Source organism: Furipterus horrens, unplaced genomic scaffold, assembly GCF_987537825.1.
Source record: "Furipterus horrens unplaced genomic scaffold, mFurHor1.1.pri manual_scaffold_10, whole genome shotgun sequence".
NCBI classification, from domain to species: Eukaryota; Metazoa; Chordata; class Mammalia; order Chiroptera; family Furipteridae; genus Furipterus; species Furipterus horrens.
In genome coordinates, this window is record NW_028327180.1 from 59,565,903 (window position 1) to 59,587,756 (window position 21,854).

The 21,854-nt window shown below is 41.0% G+C and overlaps 1 protein-coding gene across 5 annotated transcripts in view; it reads left to right on the forward strand.

Annotated features, from left to right (window-relative positions):
• RUFY1 (RUN and FYVE domain containing 1) overlaps positions 1-21,854 on the forward strand; it is a 62,100-nt gene that overhangs the window by 16,305 nt on the left and 23,941 nt on the right. For 3 of the 5 annotated variants that reach the window (XM_090290427.1, XM_090290430.1, XM_090290431.1), the window contains exons 6-9: positions 10,142-10,203; positions 14,092-14,157; positions 18,530-18,599; positions 21,178-21,279. In XM_090290427.1, coding sequence (XP_090146553.1) covers positions 10,142-10,203; positions 14,092-14,157; positions 18,530-18,599; positions 21,178-21,279 — 300 coding nt within the window. The remainder of the gene's footprint in view (positions 1-10,141; positions 10,204-14,091; positions 14,158-18,529; positions 18,600-21,177; positions 21,280-21,854) is intronic. The other 2 variants (XM_090290429.1, XM_090290428.1) reach the window with 2 other exon arrangements.

Consider the following 21,854-nt stretch of genomic DNA (forward strand, 5'->3'; position numbering starts at 1 on the left):
TTGGAGGTTTTTGTTTTTGTTTTTGTTTTTAACCAAAATATCATTATTTAAAGCACACTATTTTGTAATTGTTTTAAAGAACTTGTCACACATAGCCCTCAATGCCGCTAGAGATGTAAACCATTTTAAATGGCTGCATAGTATTCCATTTGATGAATGTACCATGTTACTTAACCAATACTTATTAGCCTAGGCTGTTTCCATACGAAAGCAATGATATTATTATAAACATCCTCATACTTCTTTGTACTCTTGTCCAGTTATTTTCCAAGATAAATTTGGCGGGGTCACTGTGTCAAATTCCGCACATTATATGCAAGTGTTGTAATGTGGCAATGAGCGTCCTTGGTCTTTTTCAGTGTGATAGATGAAACGATTCTCAAGTTTACAATTTTGAGAAGGAGGGGGGGAGCAAGTATTTTTTTCGTGTTTTATTTGCCATTGGTAGTTCAGCTTTTATGACTACCTGTTCATATCCTTTGCTCATTTCTCTGACTTATCTTTTCTGCTCCTTTATTATAGATTATGGATATTAACTGTTGAAATTTTTTGTTATAATTTGTTTCTGGTTTCTCAGGGTACATTTTCTCCTTATAAATTTTTTGAGGACAATCAAATTTAATGGACTTTTCAAAGTATTGTGCTTAGAAGGTCCTTCCCCATCTAAAAGTTGTTTTTTAAAATCAACCGTGTATTTTTTACATTTAAATGATGTGCCTGTCATTTGTTTTGACATAGTGTGCAGTGTGAGTCTATAGTTCTTTATAACTAGTAAACCAGTTTCCTGAATATCATGTATGATGTGTTATTTTCCTACTAATTTGAAATTCTACCTTTAGTGTGCGAAATATCCATAATACACGGAGATTTATTTCTGGGCTCTGTTTTGTCCCCAAGTCTCTATTTCTATCCCAGTAGCACAGTCTTTTAAGTCTTACAGCCACATGGTGTGTTTTATGTTCTGGTAGTTCACTTCTTGCCCACTTTGTTATACTTCTTTTTCCAGCGCAGTTCAGGCTGTCCATTCTGCCAACTTTACTTGAACATCATTTTGTCTGATTACAAAATAAAGTTGGGATTTCATTAAGTAATAGATGTGATTGAGCCACTGCTCTGTTCTTTAATGCAACACCTCTCATCTGTCACCATAAAGTATGAGTGTTTGCTGTTGATGTCTAAGGAGTCCCCCTTCACATGTTTACAAAGTCCTGTTTTATTCTAATTTACTTTGTGTTTTTATTAAAAATGAACATTGAATACTGTCAGATACCTTTTTGACATTATTGCAATGTATTGAAATGTCATATCTGTTTTTAATCCATAAATATAATTGAATTAATTAGTAAGTTTCCTGTGGTGATGTTATATCTGCATTTCTAAAATAAGCCTGCTTGTCTCATGCATTCTTCTTTGAGTGTACGCCTAGATTTAATGTGCCTCTGCTCTATTTGGGGTTTTTCCACTTACCAGTGACACTGTTCTATTACTGTCTTTGTCACTTTTCAGTATCAGGATTGTATTAATCTCATAAAATAAGCAAGATAATATCCTTTTCTGGTTTTCTGTAGTACTTTATTGGAGCAGGAATTTTTTTTTTAAGGTTTGTTAGAACTTGCTGCTATGACCACTTCAGTTTTATGCCTTTATTGTTCTTAGTTCTTTGACTACATTTAATTTTTTTATAGCCTTTGGTCAATGTATTCCTAAGTCTTAGGACAATTTTTGTAGTCATTCATTTTTCCAGAGGTTATTTGTTTCATTCAGATCGATTAGTTATGTGAGCATATTCTCTTACAGCATCTTAAAGCCTCACCTTTCTCATCTGTAATATTGTGCATTTTCTCAGTACTGATCACACTCAATAGAGTCCAGTCTACATTGTTAAACTTGAAGAAGCAGCTCTTTCTTGTATTAATCAACTCTTCTTTCAGAAGAAGGCTTTATTTGCTTTTCTAATCCATTCAGTTCTACTTCAGGTATTAATTCTTTCTGTTCTTGCTTTTTTTACATTGAATATATATTTATTATTTTATTACTTAATTTTTTATTTTGAAAGAAATACATGCTTCTTGAAAAACATTAATTAATATAAAAGTGTGAAATGTGAAATTAAAACGGTCCTTCTCCCCTGTGGCCTCAATCTGACTCATCCCCACAGTTAATAGTAAAAATTGGAGGGGAAAAGGAGAACTCTCTCTACTTTTATATGCATTTGTGTATACACAGGTTTTATTTCAAATTCAGTCTTCTCTGGTTTCCTGCTTCTTTGTAACAAATCAATAGGCACAGAGACTGTGGCAATCTCTGTGTCTGTCACAGTGGGGGTCTGACTGGCTCAGGAGGCACTTCTTCTTGAAGGGCTCCTGTGAGCAGTCCCAAACAAGGTAGACCCAAAGAGGACCACACCAAGACACATCATATTTAAAATGCCAAAGGTTAAAGATAAAGAGAGAATCTTAAAAGCAGCAAGAGAAAAGAAAAGAGTTGCCTACAAAGGGGTTCCCATAAGGCTATCAGCTGATTTCTCAAAAGAAACTTTGCAGGCAAGAAGGGACTGGCAAGGAGTATTCAATGTGATGAAAAGCAAGGACCTACAACCAAGATTACTCTATCCAGCAAAGCTATCATCTAGAATGGAAGGGCAGATAAAGTGCTTCCCTGATGAAGTAAAGCTAAAAGAGTTCATCATCACTGAGCCATTATTATATGAAATGTTAAAGGGACTTACCTAAGAAAAAGAGGATCAAAACTATGAACATTAAAATGACAACAAAGTCACAACTATCAACAACAGAGACTAAAAAAATAAAAACAAAAACAAATTAAGCAATAACCAGAATAGGAACAGAATCATAGGTATGGGGAGCATTTGGAAGGTATCAGCTGGCAGGGGGAAAAGGGAGAAAGGGGGAAGTGGTGCAGGGATGAAGAAACAAAATTGGTTGGTACAAAATAAACAGAGGGAAGTTAAGAATAGTACAGGAAAGGGTGAAGCCAAAAAACTTATATGGATGACCCATAGACATGAACTAAGGGGATGTGGGATTGCTAGAGGGAAGGGGGGTACTGGGTGGAAGGGTAAAATTTTCTTCCTTTTTCCGCTGAGTAGAACTCCATTGTGTAAATGTTCCATAGTTGTTTTATCCTCTTATCTATTGATGGATACTTGGGCTGCTTCCATATCTTGGCAATTGTAAATAACGCTGCAATGAACGTAGGGGTGCTTATATTCTTCCAAATTAGTGTTTTGGATTTCTTTGGATATATTCCCAGAAATGGGATCGCTGGGTCAAAAGGCAGACCCATTTTTAACTTTTTGAGGTATCTCCATACTGCTTTCCACAGTGGCTGCACCAGTCTGCATTCCCATCAACAGTACACTAAGGTTCCACTTTCTCCACATCCTCGCCAGCACTTGTTTGTTGATTTGTTGCCATTCTGACAGGTATGAGGTAATATCTCATTGTGGATTTAATTTGCATTTCTCTGATTATTAGTGACATTGAGCATCTTTTCATATGTGTATGGACCATCTCTATGTCCTCCTTGCACAAGTGTCTATTCAGGTTCTTTGCCCATTTTTTTTGGATTATTTGTCTTTTTTGGTGTTGAGTTTTGTAAATACTTTATAAATTTTAGATATTAACCCCTTATCAGATGTATCAGCAAATATGTTCTCCCATTCTGTGGGTTGTCCTTTTATTTTATTGATGGCTTCCTTTATTGTGCAAAAACTTTTTAGTTTGATGTAGTCCTATTTGTTTATTGTTTTTCTTTTTATTTCCCTTGCCTAGGGAGATCTACCTGAGAAAAAATTTCTGCTACCAATGTCTGAGATTCTGCTGCCTATGTTTTCTTCTGTGATTTTTATGGTTTCAGGTCTACCATTTAAGTCTTTGATCCATTTTGAATTTATTCTTGTGTGTGGTGTAAGAAGGTGGTCTAGTTTAATTTTTCTGCACATATCTGTCCAATTTTCCCAACACCATTTATGGAATAAACTATCTTTAGTCCATTGTATATGCTTATTTCTGGGTTCTTTATTCTGTTCCATTAATCTATGTGTCTGTTTTTATGCCAGTACCCAGTTGTTTTGATAACTGTGGCCTTGTAGTTTAGTTTGATATTAGGTAGCGTGATTCCTCCAACAGGGTTCTTTCTCAGGATTGCTATTGCAATGCAGGGCCTTCTCTGGTTCCATATAAATTAGTGAAATATTTGTTATAGTTCTGTGAAATACATCAGTGGAATTGTGATAAGAATTACATTGAATCTATAGAATGTATGGACATTTTAATGATGTTAATTATTCCTATCCATGAACATGATATGTGTTTCCACTTATATGTGTCTTATTCAATTTCTTTCTTCAGTGTCTTACAATTTTCTGAGTACAGGTTTTTTACATTCTTGGTTAGATTTATTCCCAGGTATTTCATTGTTTTTTGAAGCAATTGTGAATGGGATTGTTTTCTTAATTTCCCTCTCTGTTAGTTCATTATTAGCATATAAAAATTCAACTAATTTCTGGATATTAATTTTGTATCATTCTGCTTTGCTGAATTCATTAATCAGTTCTAGTAGTTTCTTGGTGGAATCTTTAGGGTTCTCTATGTACAATCTCATGTCATCTGCAAATAAAGACAGTTTTACTTCTCCCTTTGCAATTTGGATGCCTTTTTTTTCTTATTGTTTGATTGCTGTCTTTAGGACTTCCAGTACCATGTTGAATTAGAACAGTGAAAGCAGACATCCCTGTCTTGTTCTCGATCTTAAGGAGAACACTTGTCGTTTTTGCCCCTTAAGTATGATGCTAGCAGTGGGTCTGTCATATATGGCCTTTATTATGTTTAGGTATGTTCCCTCTAATCACACTTTGCTGAGTTTTTATCGTAAGTGGGGTGCTGGATTTTATCAAAAGCTTTTTCTGCATCTATTGATATGATCATGTGGTTTTTATCTTTCATTTTGTTTATGTGGTGAATCACATTTATTGATTTGCAAATGTTTTACCAGCCTTGCATTACCGGAATTAATCCCACTTGATCATGGCGTATTATCTTTTTCACGTATTGCTGTATTCGGTTTGCTAATTTTTTCTTGAGGATTTTAGCATCTATGTTCATCAGGGATGTTGGCCTATAATTTCTTTATTTGGAATTAGGACAATGCGGGCCTCATAAAATGAGTTTGGAAACCTTTCCCCCTCTTGAATTTTATGAAATAGTTTGAGAAGGAAAGGTGTTAGTTCTTCTCAGAATGTTTGGTAAAATTTACCTCTGAAGCCTTCTGGTCCACGGCTTTTGTTTGTTGGGTGTTTTTTTAATTACTGCTTCAGTTTCACTAGGTGTAATCTGTCAATTCGTATTCTCTGATTCTTCCTGACTTACTTTTGGAAGATTGTATGTTTCTAGGAATTTATCCATTTCATCCAGGTTTTTCAGTTTGTTGGCATATAGTTGTTCATAATATTTTCTTACAAACATGTATGTTATTGTAGTGTCAGTTGTTGTTTCTCCTCTTTCATTTTTTTTCTTTCTTCCTTTCTTTCTTTTTTCTCTTTCATTTTGATTTTATATATTTGGGACCTTTCTCAAGGTTTATCAATCTTGTTTATCTTTTCAAAGAACCAGTTCTTGGATTCATTGATCTTTTGTATCATTATTTTTTGTTGTTTCTTTGTTTGGCTCTGTTTAATTTATTTCTGCTCTAATTTTATTATTTTCTTCCTTCTATTCACTTTGGGTTTTGTTGTTCTGTTTCAAGTTCCTTTAAGTGTAAAGTTAGATTGTTAATTTGAGCTTTTTCCTGTTTTTTGAGATAGGCCTGTAATGCTATGAGTTTCCCTCTTAGGATTGCATTCCCTGTATCCCACAGATTTTGGGTTTTTTGTCCTCATTTTCATTTGTTTAAAGGTATCTTTTGATTTCTTCCTTGATCTCATTGTTGATCCATTCATGTTTAATAACATATTGTTTAACTTCCATGTCTTTGTGTTATTTTCAGTGTACTTCCTGTGATTGATTTCTAGTTTCACAGCATTGTGGTTAGAGAGGACGCTTGATATGATTTCAGTCTTCTTAAATGTAATGAGACTTGTTTTGTGCCCTAACATGTGGTCTATCCTAGAAAATGTTCCTTGTGCATTTGAAAAGTATGTATATTCTGCTGGTTTAGGGTGAAATGCTCTGAAGATATCAATTAAATCCATTTGATCTAGTGTGTCGTTTAAAGCTGATGTCTCTTTGTTGATTTTCTACTGGAAGATCCATCCACTGAAGTCAATGGGATGTTAAAATCCCTGACTGTATTTCTGTCGATCTCTCCCTTTATGTCCATCAGATTTGCTTCACATATTTAGTTGCTCCTATGTTGGGTGTGTAAATGTTTACTAGGGTTATATCTTCTTGTTGGATTGTTTCCTTTATCATTATGTAGTGTCCTTCTTTGTCTCTTACTCCAGCCTTAGTTTTATTTGTTTTTTACTTTTTTAGTATATTTTATTGATTATACTGTTACAGTTGTCCCAAGCTCTTTTCCCTTTGCTTCCCTCCACCCATTTACCACCCACCCACCAGCAAGCCCACGCCCCTTTGTTCATGTCTATGGGTCATGCATTTAAGTTTTTTGGCTTCACCCTTTCCTGTAGTATTCTTAACATCCTCCTGTTTATTTTGAGCCTACCAGTTATGCTTCTTAATCCCTGCACCATTTCCCCCTTTATCCCCCTTCAACCTGTCAGCTGATACCCCTCTAAATGGTCCCCATATCTATCATTCTGTTCCTATTCTGGTTGTTTGCTTAATTTGTTTTTGTTTTTATATTTTTAGTTTCTGTTGTTGATAGTTGTGACTTTGTTGTCATTTTAATGTTCATAGTTTGATCCTCTTTTTCTTAAGTAAGTCCCTTTAACATTTCATATAATAATGGCTTGGTGATGGTAAACTCTTTTAACTTTACCTTGTCAGGGAAGCACTTTATCTGCCCTTTCATTGTAGATTACAGCTTTGCCGGATAGAGTAATCTTGGTTGTAGGTTCTTGCTTTTCACCACTTTGAATACTCCTTGCCAGTACCTTCTTGCCTGCGAAGTTTCTTTTGAGAAATCAGCTGATAGTCTCATGGGAATCCCTTTGTAGGTAACTCTCTTCTTTTCTCTTGCTGCTTTGAAGATTCTCTCTTTCTCTTTAACCTTTGGCATTTTAATTATGATGCGTCTTGGTGTGATCCTCTTTGGGTCTAACTTGTTTGGGATTCTCTGTGCTTCCTGGACTGGTATGTCTATTTCCTTCACCAAATTAGGGAAGTTTTCTTTCATTTTTTTTTCACATAAGTTTTCAATTTCTTGCTCTCCCTATTCTCCTTTTGGCACTCCTATGATTCAGATGTTGCTGCATTTAAAATCTCAGCGGTTCCTATGCCTCTCCTCATTTTTTTCAATTCTCGTTTCTTTATTCTGTACTGGTTGACTATTTATTCCTTATGTTCCAAATTGTTGATTTTAACCCCGGTTTTCTTCCTTTCACCGTTGGTTTTGTGTGAATTTTCCTTTGTTTCACTTAGCATAGCCTTCACTTCCCTCATGCATTTGCCATACTCAATCTTATTTGTCAAGTCTGTGAGCATCTTTATCACCAGTGTTTTGAATTCTACATCTGTTAGGTTGGCTCTCACCTTGTCACTTAGTTCTGCCACTGGGACCTTGATCTGTTCCCTCTTTTGGGCCATACTTCTCTGTCTCCTCAATTTGACAGCCTCCTATGTTTGCCTCTGTGTCTTAGGTAGAGCTGTCGCACCTGTTACATTGTAAGGGGCGGAACCTTAGATATTCGTCAGTATGGGGTGACTCGTTTCACCATGTTGTGGTGCTGTACTTGGGGGAGGGGTCTGAGAGGAAACAATGCTGCTTGCTCAGCACTCGCCTCTTTTTCAGGCACTTTTCCCGCTTCTCATATGAGACTGGCACCTCTCTAGCTGTTGCCATGGCTGTGGTTCCCAGAGTGGGTGGGTCTGCAGATGTTCTAGGACCGTGGGGACCCTTTAGGCAAGTGGACTCTGCTGAGAGACCAGCAGTTTCTTCCTCCACCCCAACCCCCACTGGTTTTCACACTCAGAAGCAATGAGGCTTTATTTTCCCTGGTGCTGGAACTGTGAGTTGTGCCATCTGGTGTGGTGCTGGAAGCGCTCCCCGGGTGTCCCTCACTACTTTTTTTAATGTGTGACTGCACTTTCTGCTGGCCAGCTACAGTCACTGTCACTGTTGCCGCCTCCTCCACACCACGTTCTCTCCTCCCAGCTCCACCCCTCCATCCCATCTGAATGAGTATTTCTTCTTTATATCTTTGTTTGTTGGACTTCCATGCAGTTCGATTTCCTGGTAGTTCTGGGTTTCTTTGTTTTGAGGTAGTTGTATTCTTTCTTATGGTTGTACCTATGCCTCCATCTTGTCCAGAAGTCCGTCTCCTTTTATTTTAAATGAAAGTCTTGCTATCATTTAATGTAGCCTTGTTTGTAGGTCCTTGCTTTTTATCACTTTGAATATTTCACACCACTCCCTTCTGGCCTGAAATGTTTCTATTGGGAAATCAGATGACAGTCCAAGTGCTATTCCTTTGTATGTAACTACCAGCTTTTCTCTTGTGGCCTTTAGGATATTTTCCTTGTCAGTTTAATTATGATGTGTCTTGGTGTAGGCCTCTTTGGGTCTAACCTTTATGAGACTCTCTATTGTTCCTGGACTCGTGTGACTTTTTCCTTCACCACATTAGGGAAGTTTTCGGTCATTATTTCTTCAAATAGGTTTTCAATTCCTTGCTCACTCTTCTCCTTCTGGTATTTCCATGATGTGGATGTTGTTACACTTCATGCTGTCCAAAATGTTTCCTAAGCTCTCCTCACTTTTCTTTATTTTTTAACTTTCTGCTCTGCCTGGGTGTGTTTTCTACTTTGTCTTCCAAAACACTGATTCGATCCTATGCTTCATCTAACCTACTGTTTATTCCTTCCATTGTATTACTTATTTTAGATATTGTATTTCTTATTTCTGACTGGTCTTTCATTATTGTTTCTATGTCTTTTTCATGCTATTGAGTATCCTTATAATCATTATTCTAAACTCTCTATCTGATAAATTGCTTGCTTCCATTTCATCTAGTTCTTCTGGAGAATTCTCATTCTTTTATTTAGGATCTGTTTCTTTGTCTTCCCATTTTGGCTACTTTGTATTTTTTGCCTTGGATGTTAAACTAATGAGTAGTTAAGCTGCTCGGTTGTTGATCTAATCAAATGTGATCAGCTTAAGCACCACAGGATGGGGCAGAGTAATTCCTGGGGGCAGGGCTATTGCTTCCCACCAGGGTGATGTCACTTGGAGGGGACTGCTCTGCCTGAGAAAGACAGGTCCTTCAGTATGGGGGATGACTGAGCACAGGGATCCCATTGGATCTTCCCTCAGTTCTCTCCCCAAAGCCATGGTCCTCAACTCTCTTCAAGCATCTCTTATCTACTCTGCCCACCCCCTTTGTGGGAGCTCAGGGTAAGTGGCTGCAAACAAAATTTTGTGCACTGGCCTTTTAAAAGGCTCTTTGCATCTTCAGCCTTCTGTTCCTGGCAGACAGAAACCCTGCTGCTTTTCACAGCTGGAGGTTATCTGGGTTCCTCTAGGCTCTGGTGCTGTAAACTAGGGAGCCCAGCTTAAGGTTTAGATCCCGCACTTCTGAGAGGAGACCCCCTGGCTGCTGAAATTTTCCTCTGGTACTTCAGCTGCTGGCTCTGGGCTCTCTGGCACCTCCTACGAACTCCCTAACAGTCATGTCGTGATGAAGTGGTTTCTTCTGTCTGTCTGTGGTTATAAGGCTTCTCTCCAGCTAGTGTTCAGTTAGTTATTCAGGATGATTTCTCTACTATTTAGTTGTAATTCCAGATTGGGCCTGGGAGGAGGTTAGTGTAGCTTTCACTTAATCCTCTGCCCTCTTGTTGTTTGTTCGATTGATTGCTATTTTATAGAGTTGGTTAACCTGACTAAATAAATATTTGTAGGAAAGAGACAGGCATGTAAATACTTGGAATTGAAGACTGTAAGGTCTGTGTGGAAAGCAGGACAGTGATTTTGTGTTTAAACCTGTGTGTGTTATTTTGATTAGGTCGGAGTGATCGACTTTTCCCTCTACCTGAAGGATGTGCAGGATCTTGATGGTTGCAAAGAGTAAGTACTACATTGTATGCTAGTCTTCACATTTTTAATGAGATTCTGGCAAAGAGTGCTACATTTGTTTTAGCTGTTTTGAAATTCTAGTTTTTATTGATATATTTTTAATTACAGAGGTGATACATTAATTCTGCCATTGTGTGAGGAAGTAAGCTCTACAGAATACTGGGTACAAGTGAAATTTCTGCATGCACACTGTCCTCTCGTCTCCATCCTGCTGCCGCTGCCGCTCCCTCACAGGAAGCTACTCATGTCTCCTTCCAAGCCTTTTATCAGCACCCCACACATACATCTTTGTCGGTCATGCATTTGGCTGTACAGTTTGCTTGAATATAAATGGGATGGTACTATTTTATATATAAGTTGCCTATGGTCTTGCTTTTTGATCCTAGTGTATCTAGGGTGTCTTTTGGACCACATGGAGCTCTCCCCCATCCTTGTTAACAATAGTCTTCTTTAAAGAAAAATTATCCTGGCCCCAGCCGGGTTGCCCAGTTAGTGGGAGCATCATCCCGTACACCAAAAGGTTGCGGGTTTGAGTCCTGGTTGGGTTGAATACAGGAAGACACTGGTCAATGTTTCCCTCTCACATCGATGTTTCTCTGTCTTTCTCCCTTCTTCTCTCTCTAAAATCAATAAACATATCCTCAGGTGAGGATTTTTTTAAAATTAATCCTGGAACAGAAAAAAAGGAAAGCAAACAGTGTGTAAAACCTGCTACCATTTATGTTCGGATAAAAAATAATACACACCCCTATTTGTATGTCATCCTTCCACACCTATGGACCATCTGTGGAGCGGTGCTCAGGCTGCTCACAGTGCTGCCAGGCAGATGGCAGAGGGAGTGGCATCATAAACCATCAGGTTGCATCATGTCCTTCAAAGGTCTTCCCAACAAGGACCCTCTGTCTCAGCACCTTGGGACCAGTGGGACCCTCATTAATGCTTCACACACCTTACTTGAAGCTTAAACAAAAAAATATTCTTTATATTAAAAACAAACTGGAAATAAATGGATTATCCATCAGCAAGGGAATAATTGAATGAATTCTAGAACATGCATAATATTCCACTCTGATACATCATGAAGACCTAAAAACAGAACCGATTTGCCCTGACCAGTATGGCTCAGTGATTTGGGCATTGTCCCACAAAATGAAAGATCTTTTGTTCAGTTCCCAGTGAGGGTACACGCCTGGGTTTGGTCACTGGTGAAGAGACGTGCAACCAATCAATGTTTCTCTCTCACATCGATGTTTCTTTCCCTCTCTTTCCTTCTCTCAAACACACACACACACACACACACACACACACATACACAAAATAAATAAATACAGAACAGATTTGGCTACTAGAATAGTTGACTTAGAGGTATTCCACAAGGTATTACTAAGTGAGACATGATACTGGAAGTATATGCATGTGTATCCCATTTTTTAAACAAACCCCCAAAATCCCTAGTATATGATTTATGTTTTAATTGCATGGCATACACACACAAGATAGATAAACAGATATGATGATTATGTGCACATAGGATATTATGTTGTTACCTGGGAGAGTTATGTAAAGGGCAGAACAGGTCAAAGGAAAGGTGTGACTGCACCAGAAAACAGATGCAGTGCCTATGGTAGGTACCTGTGCAGAATGGCCAATTTACATAAATCGTAATGGGGGGGCTCACTTTAAAATGTCCAAATCCACGCTGCATCTCCCTCCACAACTAAGAAGGAATACAACTACCTCAAAACTAGAAACAACTAGAAGTTCCAGAAAATCAAACTACATGGAAGTCCAGCAAACAAAGATATAAAGAAGAAATACTCATCCAGACAGGTAGGCGGGGCGGAGCTAGGGTGGAGAAGACTCAGTGTGGTGGTGGCAGCAGCAGCAGCGGCGGCAGCAGCGGCAGGCTGTCAGAAAGTGCAGTCACATGTTTTAAAGTCAGGAGGGACACCTGGGGAGTGTTCCCAGCTCCTCACCAGACCTAGTCACTCACGGTCCCAGCACGGGGAAAATCAAGCCTCATTGCTTCTGAGTGTGCAGACCAGTGGGGGTTGGAGTGGAGGCAGAAACTGCCGGTCTCTCAGCAGAGTCCACTTGCCTAAAGGGTCCCCACGGTCCTAGAACGTCCACAGACCCACCCACTCTGGGAATGACAGCCAGGACAGCAGCTAGAGGGGCGCCAGTCCGGTGTGGCAGTGGGATAGGTGCCTGGAAAAGGGGCTTGTGCTGGGCAGGTGGCATTATTCCCTCTCGGACCCCTCCCACACATACAGCACACAATGTGGTGAAACAGGTTGCCCTGTACTGACGAATCCCTAAGGCTCCGCCCCTTACAATATAACAGGTGCAATAGCTCTACCTGGGACACAGAGGCAAGCAAACACAGGAGCCCTGTCAGAATGAGGAGACAGAGAAGTATGGCCCAAAAGGGGGAACGGATCAAGGTTCCAGTGGGAGAACTAAGCGATGAGGAGATAGCCAACCTCACAGATGAGGAGATAGACAACCTAACAGATGTGGAATTCAGAAAACTGGTGATAAAGATGCTCACAGGCTTGACAGATATGCTTGAGTATGGCAAACGCATAAGAGAAGAAGTGAAGACTATGCTAAGTGAAACAAAGGAAAATCCACACAAAACCAATGGTGAAGGGAAGGAAACCGGGGTTCAAATCAATGATTTGGAACATAACGAAGAAAAAAACAGTCAACCAGTGCAGAATGAGGAAGCAAGAATTGAAAAAAAGGAGGAAAACTTCCCAAATTTTGTGAAGGAGATGGACATACAGGTCTGGAACGCACGGAGGGTCCTGGGCAAGCTGGACCGAGAGGGGACCACACCAGGACGCATCATGATTGAGATGCCAAAGGTGAAAGATAAAGAGAGAGTCCTGGGGGCAGCAAGAGAGAGGCAGAGAGTTGCCTACAGGCGGGTGCCTATAGGTCTATCAGCTGATTTCTCAGAGCACACTTTGCAGGCAGAAAGGGACTGGCAAGCAGTATTCAATGTGATGAAAGGCAGCCTGCAACCAGGACTACTCTATCCAGCAAGGCTATCATTTGGAATGAAGGGGCAGATGAAGTGCTCTCCAGACAAAGTAAAGCTAAAGGAGTTCATCATCACCAAGCCATTATTATATGAAATGTTAAAGGGACTTACGTAGGAAAAAGAGGATCAAAACTATGAACACTAGAATGACGGCAAGCTCACAACCATCAACAACTGAATCTAAAAAATAAAAACAAAATCCAACGAAGTAAACCAGAATAGGAACAGAATCATAGGTATGGGGATCATTTGGAGGGTTGTCAGCTGGGAGTGGGGAAGGGGAGAAATGGGGATATGGTGCAGGGATTGAGACACATAATCGATTGGTACAAAGTAGACAGGGGTAAGTTAAGAATAATATAGGAAAGGGTGAAGCCAAAGAACTTATATGCACGACCCATGGACATGAACTAAGGGGGGTGGGATTGCTGGAGGGGGCGGTGTACTGGGCAGAGGGGAGCAAAGGGAAAAAAATTGGAACTACTGTAACAATTTAATCAATAAAATATACTTAAAAAAAAATGTCCAAGTCCTTTTTTTCTTAGCACAGACTGATCAGCTTTGTGTTTTGAAGTCTCGTGGTCTCTTCTAAACCAGCCTCCCTCTTTCACTATAGCAAGAGGATCTTCATCTGCCCCTGGGAGCCACATGCATGTGGCTGTTTGTGTCCCTGCCCTGCATGCTGTGGCTTTGCTGTGGCTTTCCTCTTCCCAGATGCCTCGCCAGCTGCGGGGCACCTGGTCTCCAGGCCACATGTTTCCATGTTGGGGGAAAGTTACAAAGTGTTAATTCTGAGTAAACAGACCTTCTTTTTATGCTTTCTTTTAAAGACATGAAAGAATTACTGATGTCCTTGATCAAAAAAATTATGTGGAAGAACTGAACCGGCACTTGAGGTAGGGCTCCCTCCTTTTTCCAGCATGACAGTTCATTCTCAGTACCTGACTGTTGTTTCATGGAACTTTCTTGAGTTGCCGTATATTTATAACTAACTTTTTTTTCCAAACCAAGAAGAAAGATTAGTGTGCCAGGCTCCCATGTGCAGACTGTAGAAGCAGGATCTCTTAATAAAGAGCTTTGGGGAGTCCTTCAGTTCTTTGTTTTGTGCAGTTATACAGTGTCGAGGCCATAAATCAAACCTTTCGTCTCCAGCCCTCACTCTGCAGCCACTGGGCTGAAAGTCTCTGCCATGCGCGGCACTGTGGCTGCTGGGGCCCCGCACAAAGCCCTCCAGCGTGCTGGGGCAGGGAAAGGGCAGGAACCACTGGGCTAGGCCTTCAAGAGCCTTCAGTAGCCATAGCCGGCAGCCTTATCTTGATTTTTCGTTTTAATTGGGAAGCTGCTGCTGCTATGTCTCATGAAACACCAGACACTGGAGGTGTTGGTGAGAGTGGGCAGAGTCTCTCTCTCCTGTGCTTGGGAGACTTCATTCTCTCCCTGACCCCTTTGGCGCTTGTGCAGTGCACGTTAGCAGTGCTTTCCAGGGAGACAGGCCAAGGAGCTGGCGCGTCCCTCTGAAGGGGCCTAGAGAAGTGCTGCTCCAAGCTCTCCATCAGTGTGATATTGGCTGTTATTTTGAAAGAGCTTCTTGATCAATTCCTAGATAATTGAGAGTTTTTATAAGGAATAGATGTTGAATTTTACCAGATGCCTTTTAGCATCCAGTAAGGTAACTGTGACTTTTCTCCCTTAATCTATTGATGTGATCTATTTTATTGATGGACTTCTTCAAACAGAGCCCTTCCTGAATCACAGGAACAAACTCTGCTTGATCCTACTTTTAATAATTTAATTGTTCTCTTAACATGGACTTGACATGACTGTCCTGAGGTCCTCTCCCTGCGGCTGGCAGCAGACACTGAACCTCCCATGGTGACCTAGGAGGCCTGGCCTCATGTCTGGGCCCCAGTGCGTCCTCGCTCATCAGGTTTGAGGATCAGAGCCTGCAATGAGGCGGGGCCTAGCCAGTGTGAGCTGTTAGTTCATCTCAGTTTTCTTTTCTGGAGGATCTGCCTTTTCTGGTCATTTGTGTTTTCTAACAAAATGTAAATTTTGTTACTACTTTTTAAGCTGTATAGTTGGTGTAGAATGGACAACTGTAGACCCTTGAACTTTTCATTCCCTCCATAGCTTTTGTTTTGTTTCCTTTTCATTTTATGTCCTTGTATTTTTATTTTTCTTCTGCCCAATATTTTTTGGAGTGCAGTAAATCAAACCACTTTATTGAGGGGCCTCAAGGGAAGGTCGAAGGACTGGAAGGACAATGAGGTACACTGTCCTCGTCCTGGCTGGGACCTCCCCAGCTTTCCTGTTGCAGAAAAGCTCCCATGTTGTTGGGCCCCGATTCTTTGGCCTGGCCAGGAGTGTGTCTCTGCCCCTCACAGGCATGGGCTCCAGGTTGGGCTGGAGGGCCTATCGCCAAAAAGTGCAGGCTTTGGGGCCAGACTGCCAGGTTCAGTCAGGGTGTCCTATCGTAGATATGAATGTGAGTTCTTTAATATAAAGTTATGGTTTTCTTTTTTTTTTTCTTTTAAGTATATTTTATTGATTATGCTGTTACAGTTGTCCCAATTTCTTTTCCCTTTCCCTCTCTGCCCAGTACCCCACTTCCCTCCAGTAATCCCTTCCCACTTAGTTCATGTCCATGGGTGGTACTTGTAAGTTCTCTGGCTTCTCCATTTCCTATACTATTCTTAATGTCCCCCTGTTTATTTTCTTTCTACCAATTATGCTTCTTGATCCCTGCACCATTTCCTCCATTCTTCCCCTTCCCCTCTCAGCTGATAACCCTTCAAATGATCCCCATAACTATGATTCTGTTTCTGTTCTGGTTGTTTGCTTAGTTTGTTTTTCTTTTCATTTTTTAGATTCAGTTGCTGATAGTTGTGAGTTTGTTGTCATTTTTATGTTCATAGTTTTGATCTTCTTTTTCTTAAATAAGTCCCTTTAATATTTCATATAATAATGGCTTGGTGATGAGGAACTCCTTTAGCTTTACCTTGTTTGGGAAGCACTTTGTCTACCCTTCCATTCTAAATGATAGCTTTGCTGGATAGAGTAATCTTGGCTGTAGGTCCTTGCTTTTAATCACTTTGAATATTTCTTGCCAGCCCCTCTTGCCTGCAGAGTTCCTTTTGAGAAATTAGCTGATAGTCTTATGGAAACTCCTTTGTATGTAACTCTCTTTTTTTCTCTTGCTGCTTTTGAGATTCTCTATGTTTAACTTTTGGCATTTTAATTATGATGTGTCTTAGTGTGGTCCTCTTTGGGTCTAGTTTGTTTGGGACATCTGTGCTTCCTGGACTTGTATGTCTATTTCCTTTACCAAATTAGGGAAGTTTTCTTTCATTATTTTTTTAAAATAAATTTTCAATTTCTTGCTCTTCCTCTTCTTCTTCTGGCATGTCTATGATTTGGATGTTGGTACATTTAAAGTTGTCCCAGAGATTCCTAATCCTTTCCTCATTGTTTTCAATTCTTATTTCTTCTTTCTGTCCCAGGTGAATGTTTATTTCTCCTTTTGTTCCAGATTGTTGTATTGAACCCCAGCTTCCTTCTCATCCCTATTGATTCCCTGTGTATATATATTTTTATTTCAGTTTGTATAACCTTTATTTCTTCATTTATTTTGTGGCCATGCTCCATGAGTTCTCTGAGCATCCTGATCACCAGTGTTTTGAACTCTACACATAATAGGTTGGCTATCTTCATTTCATTTAGTTCTTTTCTTAGAGTTTTGCTCTGTTCTTTCATTTGGGCCGTATTTCTTTGCTTTCTCAATATGGCAGCCTCCCTGTGTTTGTTTCTGTGTATTAAGTTTAACTACTTGACTCCATGTCTTGGTAGTATGGCCTAATGTAGTGGGTGTTCTGGAAGGTCCAGTGGCACAGTCTCCCCTATCACCCAAGCTGGGTATCAAGGTGCGCCATTCATGTGGGCTGACTACACCCTCCTCTTGTAGTTGAGCCTTGGTTGCTGTTGGCAGATCAATGGGAGGGATTTACCCAGGCCAGTCAGGGGCAAGGACTGGCTGTGACCACTGACCACCAACCTCCGCCCTCCATAGAGGATCAGCTGTAAAGGGGCAGGGTGGTGGTGCTCTGATGTGGTCTGTAGCTGTCCACTAGGTGCACTGGCCCTGGTGTTTCCTGGGTGGTGCAGGCCAAGGTTAGCCCAATACCTGTGTTTGCCCGGGGCCACCCTGCCTGAGCTATAAAACAATCTGAGATGGCTGCTACTTGTGCTGAGCTTGGAGATTCCCAGGTGAAGCCAAGCTGTGAATCTAAGCTGTCTGCTGGTAGTGCTGGGCCTGGATCTCATGGAGGACTTCTGTTGCTTGTTTGAGAGGATTTAGGAAGTTGTGAATCATGAGCCAAGACCAGCCATTCATATGGAAAAGAAGCTTGGGTGGGCCCATAAGTTGGGTGGGCAGAGTCTCTGGGGATCTCCAAGGCAGGTCAAACAGTGTTCGCCAGGTTGATGAAGTCTCAGATATGGCACCAGCCTGCTGGCTTCATCTTGATGGAAGTGGTTTTTTTAATTCCATAGTTGTCAGACTTTTATTCAACTCAATTTCTGAGTTACAGCTGGTGGTGGTTCTATATTTTAGTTGTAATTTTGATGTGGTTGTTCGAAGAGGTGAGCCATGTCTGCCTACGCTGCAATCCTGAATGGTTCTCTAAAAGTTATGGTTTCTTGTCTGTAAAATAGGTAGTAAAGTTCACCTCACTGAATTAGGGGAGCATTACATGCATTTAAAGGACTGAGAACAAACAGGGCCTGGCACATCATCGAAAGAGAAAGTTACCACTGTTACTGCTTATCAAGTCTACTTTAGCTTTTTACATGTTTTTCAATATGAAAGTAGTACATATTATTTGAAGAATATTTGAAAAATGGGGCAAAGTATAAAAAGATTTTTTAATCACCTTTGATCCCTACTACTCAAAAGTACCAATATCTTGATATGAATATTACTTTAGATATATGACTGCCAACAGATTTTGGTTCTCTTTTATTGTGTTGGGGAGAAAAACTATTTTCTTTCCAGCCAACTAAAAAAAAAAAATGGATATATATTTGGGGGAGAAAATATTGACAACTTTCTGATCAGTGTGAACACACACATACATGTAGAATTGTCATTGGAGGTCATTGGAGACCCTTAGATTCTCCGCTTCCTACAGGAAATCTGTGTCTCATTGTCCACAGGTTGGGAAAGCAGCAAAACTTTTAATTCACATTTGCTTAATGTTGTATTTTCTATAGCTGCACAGTTGGGGATCTTCAAACCAAGATAGATGGCTTGGAAAAGACTAATTCAAAGCTTCAAGAAGAGGTTTGTAACTTATTGCAATTCTTAGAACAGAACAGCTAAGGTTAAGAGAAATGGTGTAATAGGCATGCCTGACAAACCGCTTGCTGCCTGGTGGGGCTGATCTGCTGACCGCGGCTGAGCTGCACAAGGGACAAGCAGTCTCCAATGTCACATCCTCGGGATGTCTGTTGTGCCCTGGCCCTGCAGCAGGCCGGGGCGTGGGTCCCAGGGCCTCTCAATGGTCGTCTCTGGACAGCCCAGCTCCTTCGTGAGCACATTCTGCTCTTCCTCTTCCCACCTCTCCGAGGATCAATGCGTCACCCTGATGCCTGGGTGGCACAGACTCTGTTCTGAGATGAGAGCACCCCACCCACACCTTCTGTCTTTTAGCCTCTCTGGAGCGGGGGACCAGTCTCCCCACAGCATGGTCTTTCTCTGCTTTCTTACTAGGAAGAGAGAGAGTGAAAGGATAGGAAGAAGGAGGGCTGAGGCCGAGGAAGATAGCTTGATACCAGCTGCCTGGCAGTCTCCTTGGCAAACATATTTTGTCCCCTGTTAGCAGGAATGGGGTGCTCAGCCTTTCTAAGGCTTTCCGCAGGTAGCGGTCCCTGGCTGCTCTGTACCCCCACCAAGTCTCAATGGGGAGGAAGAGGGCTATGAGAGAGGCCAGAGAATGGACCCCCACGGCCACAGTGGAGGCAAGTTACAGCCAAAAGGAGAGTCGCAGATCTCACTTTTGTGTGGAGCGCCCAGTTTAAGGCGCACTTGAACTGACTGTGCTCTCCTGTGGAGCCAGTCCAAGATGCTTTTAAGAGAGGAGCTCAGATCTGTGTGAGGAAGGAAATTCAAGGGTGACATTCCTAGATGGACATCACAGGAGAGACTTGGCCCCAGTTAGACTTGGAGAACTCACCTTCACCTTGGGTGGGTGGAACTTTGGGCCTCAGTTTAAGTGGTGGGTATTTGAGTTCTCATCTCCAAATTGGATGATAATCCATACCTTCGACTCCTGTTGTAAAGATTGCATTGGATTAATATCATATAAATGTGCCCAGTGCAACAGCTGGTGTGTGGAGGGCCCTCACATGATGTGAGTTGATTTTTGAACAAGCAGGTTCCCTATTTGTTCTCCCAGACCAGGTGGCATACTTTGAAGGAAGGTCTAATTTAGCTTTTGAAACTAAACGACTAACTTATTTTTTCTTCAAAGGTATTTGAAAAGTATGCCTCTCTTCATGGTGTGCTCTCTACATTTTCAGAGAGTAAAATGGGAATTAGCTCATGGTTTTCGCCTGTGTCTTCCCTTGTGGCAACTTGCACCTCCTTTGAAGCCTGCTAGTTTCTTGTTTGGGCACAGCAGTTATGGTTAGAAACCCCAGTCTGGATTCCAAGTCTGAGTGGACTTGGATGCTCCTGACTTAAGAAGATGAAGGGCTCAGTGCTGCAGGGCCCCCGTCAGTGAGTGATGCTGAGAGAGCATGGCCGAGTGCCAAAGGCGGATGCCTTGCTTCTTTCTTCTCAGCCTCCTTCCCTCTCGGGTGAGTTCAGAAGCTGGATAAGGCGGGCCTGGCCTGCCTACTTACTCCTCCCTGGCCCTTCTCAACAGCCTCTCCTCAGCAGGCCTGTGAGCGCACCTGCTCTGTGTGCCTTTCTCCAAACTGTGACAGCTCATCGGCAGAGGAAGATGCCTTCCTCAGGCACATCTTTAATGGTGTGGTTGTGATTTCTATCCAGAGTGCTTCAGTTCTCCCTCTCATGATAAAATATTCTTTTGCTCATTGGCTAGAAAAACTGAAAAGAGCCCTGGCTGGTGTGGTTCAGTGGATTCACTACTGGCCTGTGAACCAAAAGGTTACTGGTTAGATTCCTGGTCAGGGTACATGCACCAGGTGCCCAGTTCAGGGCATGTGAGAGGCAGCCAATCAATACATCTGTAGCACACATTGATGTTTCTCTCCCTTTCTTTCTCCCTCCCTTACCCTTTCTCTAAAAATAAGTAAATAAAATTAAAAGAGAAAAAAAGAAAAGAAAAACTGAGAAGAATAAAGAATCAGAAAAAAGCCCATAATCCCTTGACTAAGTGACAACTGTTTTATCATGTGGCATTTATAGTTCTCATCTTTTCTTAAACATTTTTAATATAGTTGACTTTTTAAATAAAGGGGGTGAGAAAATACTATATAAGCTATTTTATTTTTATATCGGTATTATACGTATGTCCTCAAATTATTATATATTTCTACCTTATTAAACCATTTCCCTAATATTTGGTGGTCAGGCTGTTTCTAATGTCTTGCATCCATAATGCTTTGCCCACATTATGTATTATGCTATCACTTTTACAAAAGGAGAAAAGTGGGGGAGAGCAGAGATGGCTAGGGGAATGGATAGGAGAGATTTTATTATACACACTGTTACATCTTCAGAGTTTTGTACCATGTAGATATAATACCTATTCAAAGCAAGAAATAAAATTAAAAACAAAATATCAAGTATGTGAAAATAAATTGTTGATTGTGAAGAAGCCAAATGTTAGATTTTAATCTGAACTTTATGATTCATGCTGATACTAAGAAATATGAAAATCTTTCTTAATCAGCTTTCAGCTGCAACAGACCGGATCTGTTCACTTCAAGAAGAACAGCAACAATTAAGAGAACAAAATGAATTAACCCGTGAAAGAAGTGAGAAGAGTGTAGAGGTGAGAACTTGGCCTCACAGTTGGCGGGCACGTTCCACACCCAGGCGGATCCTTCACAGACCTCTGCCTATGGTGTCACCACAGCACGCTCAGGCCTGGGACTCCTGGGGTTTCCCAAGCACTTGCTCCCTCACCTCTGGGCCTTTGCACACGGAAGCTCCTGTTCACTATTCCACACTTGCTCCCATGCCAGCTCCTCTGGGATGCCATCCCTTGCTCCCATCAGTGGGCCTAGGCCTGCTCCCCTGTCCCCACAGCTCTTTGCACCTCCCTCCCTTATTTGTTTGCTGTTTTGTAGAATCACTGGCTTGCTCACCTGATGATGTGAAGTTAGAGAGCATATATGATTCATCTCAAAATTCATCCATTCTTGATAAATAATGAATGGTAAATTGCCCACTAAGAACAGTTGTTCTGTTTTTTGTTTTTTGTTGTTTTTTTAATTTTATTCTTTTTTTTTTTTTTTTTTTTAGAGAGGGAGAAAAACATGTGTGAGAGAAACATAGATCAGTTGCCTCTCACACGCCAACTAGGAACCCAGGCATGTGCCCTGAACAGGAATTGAATTGACGACC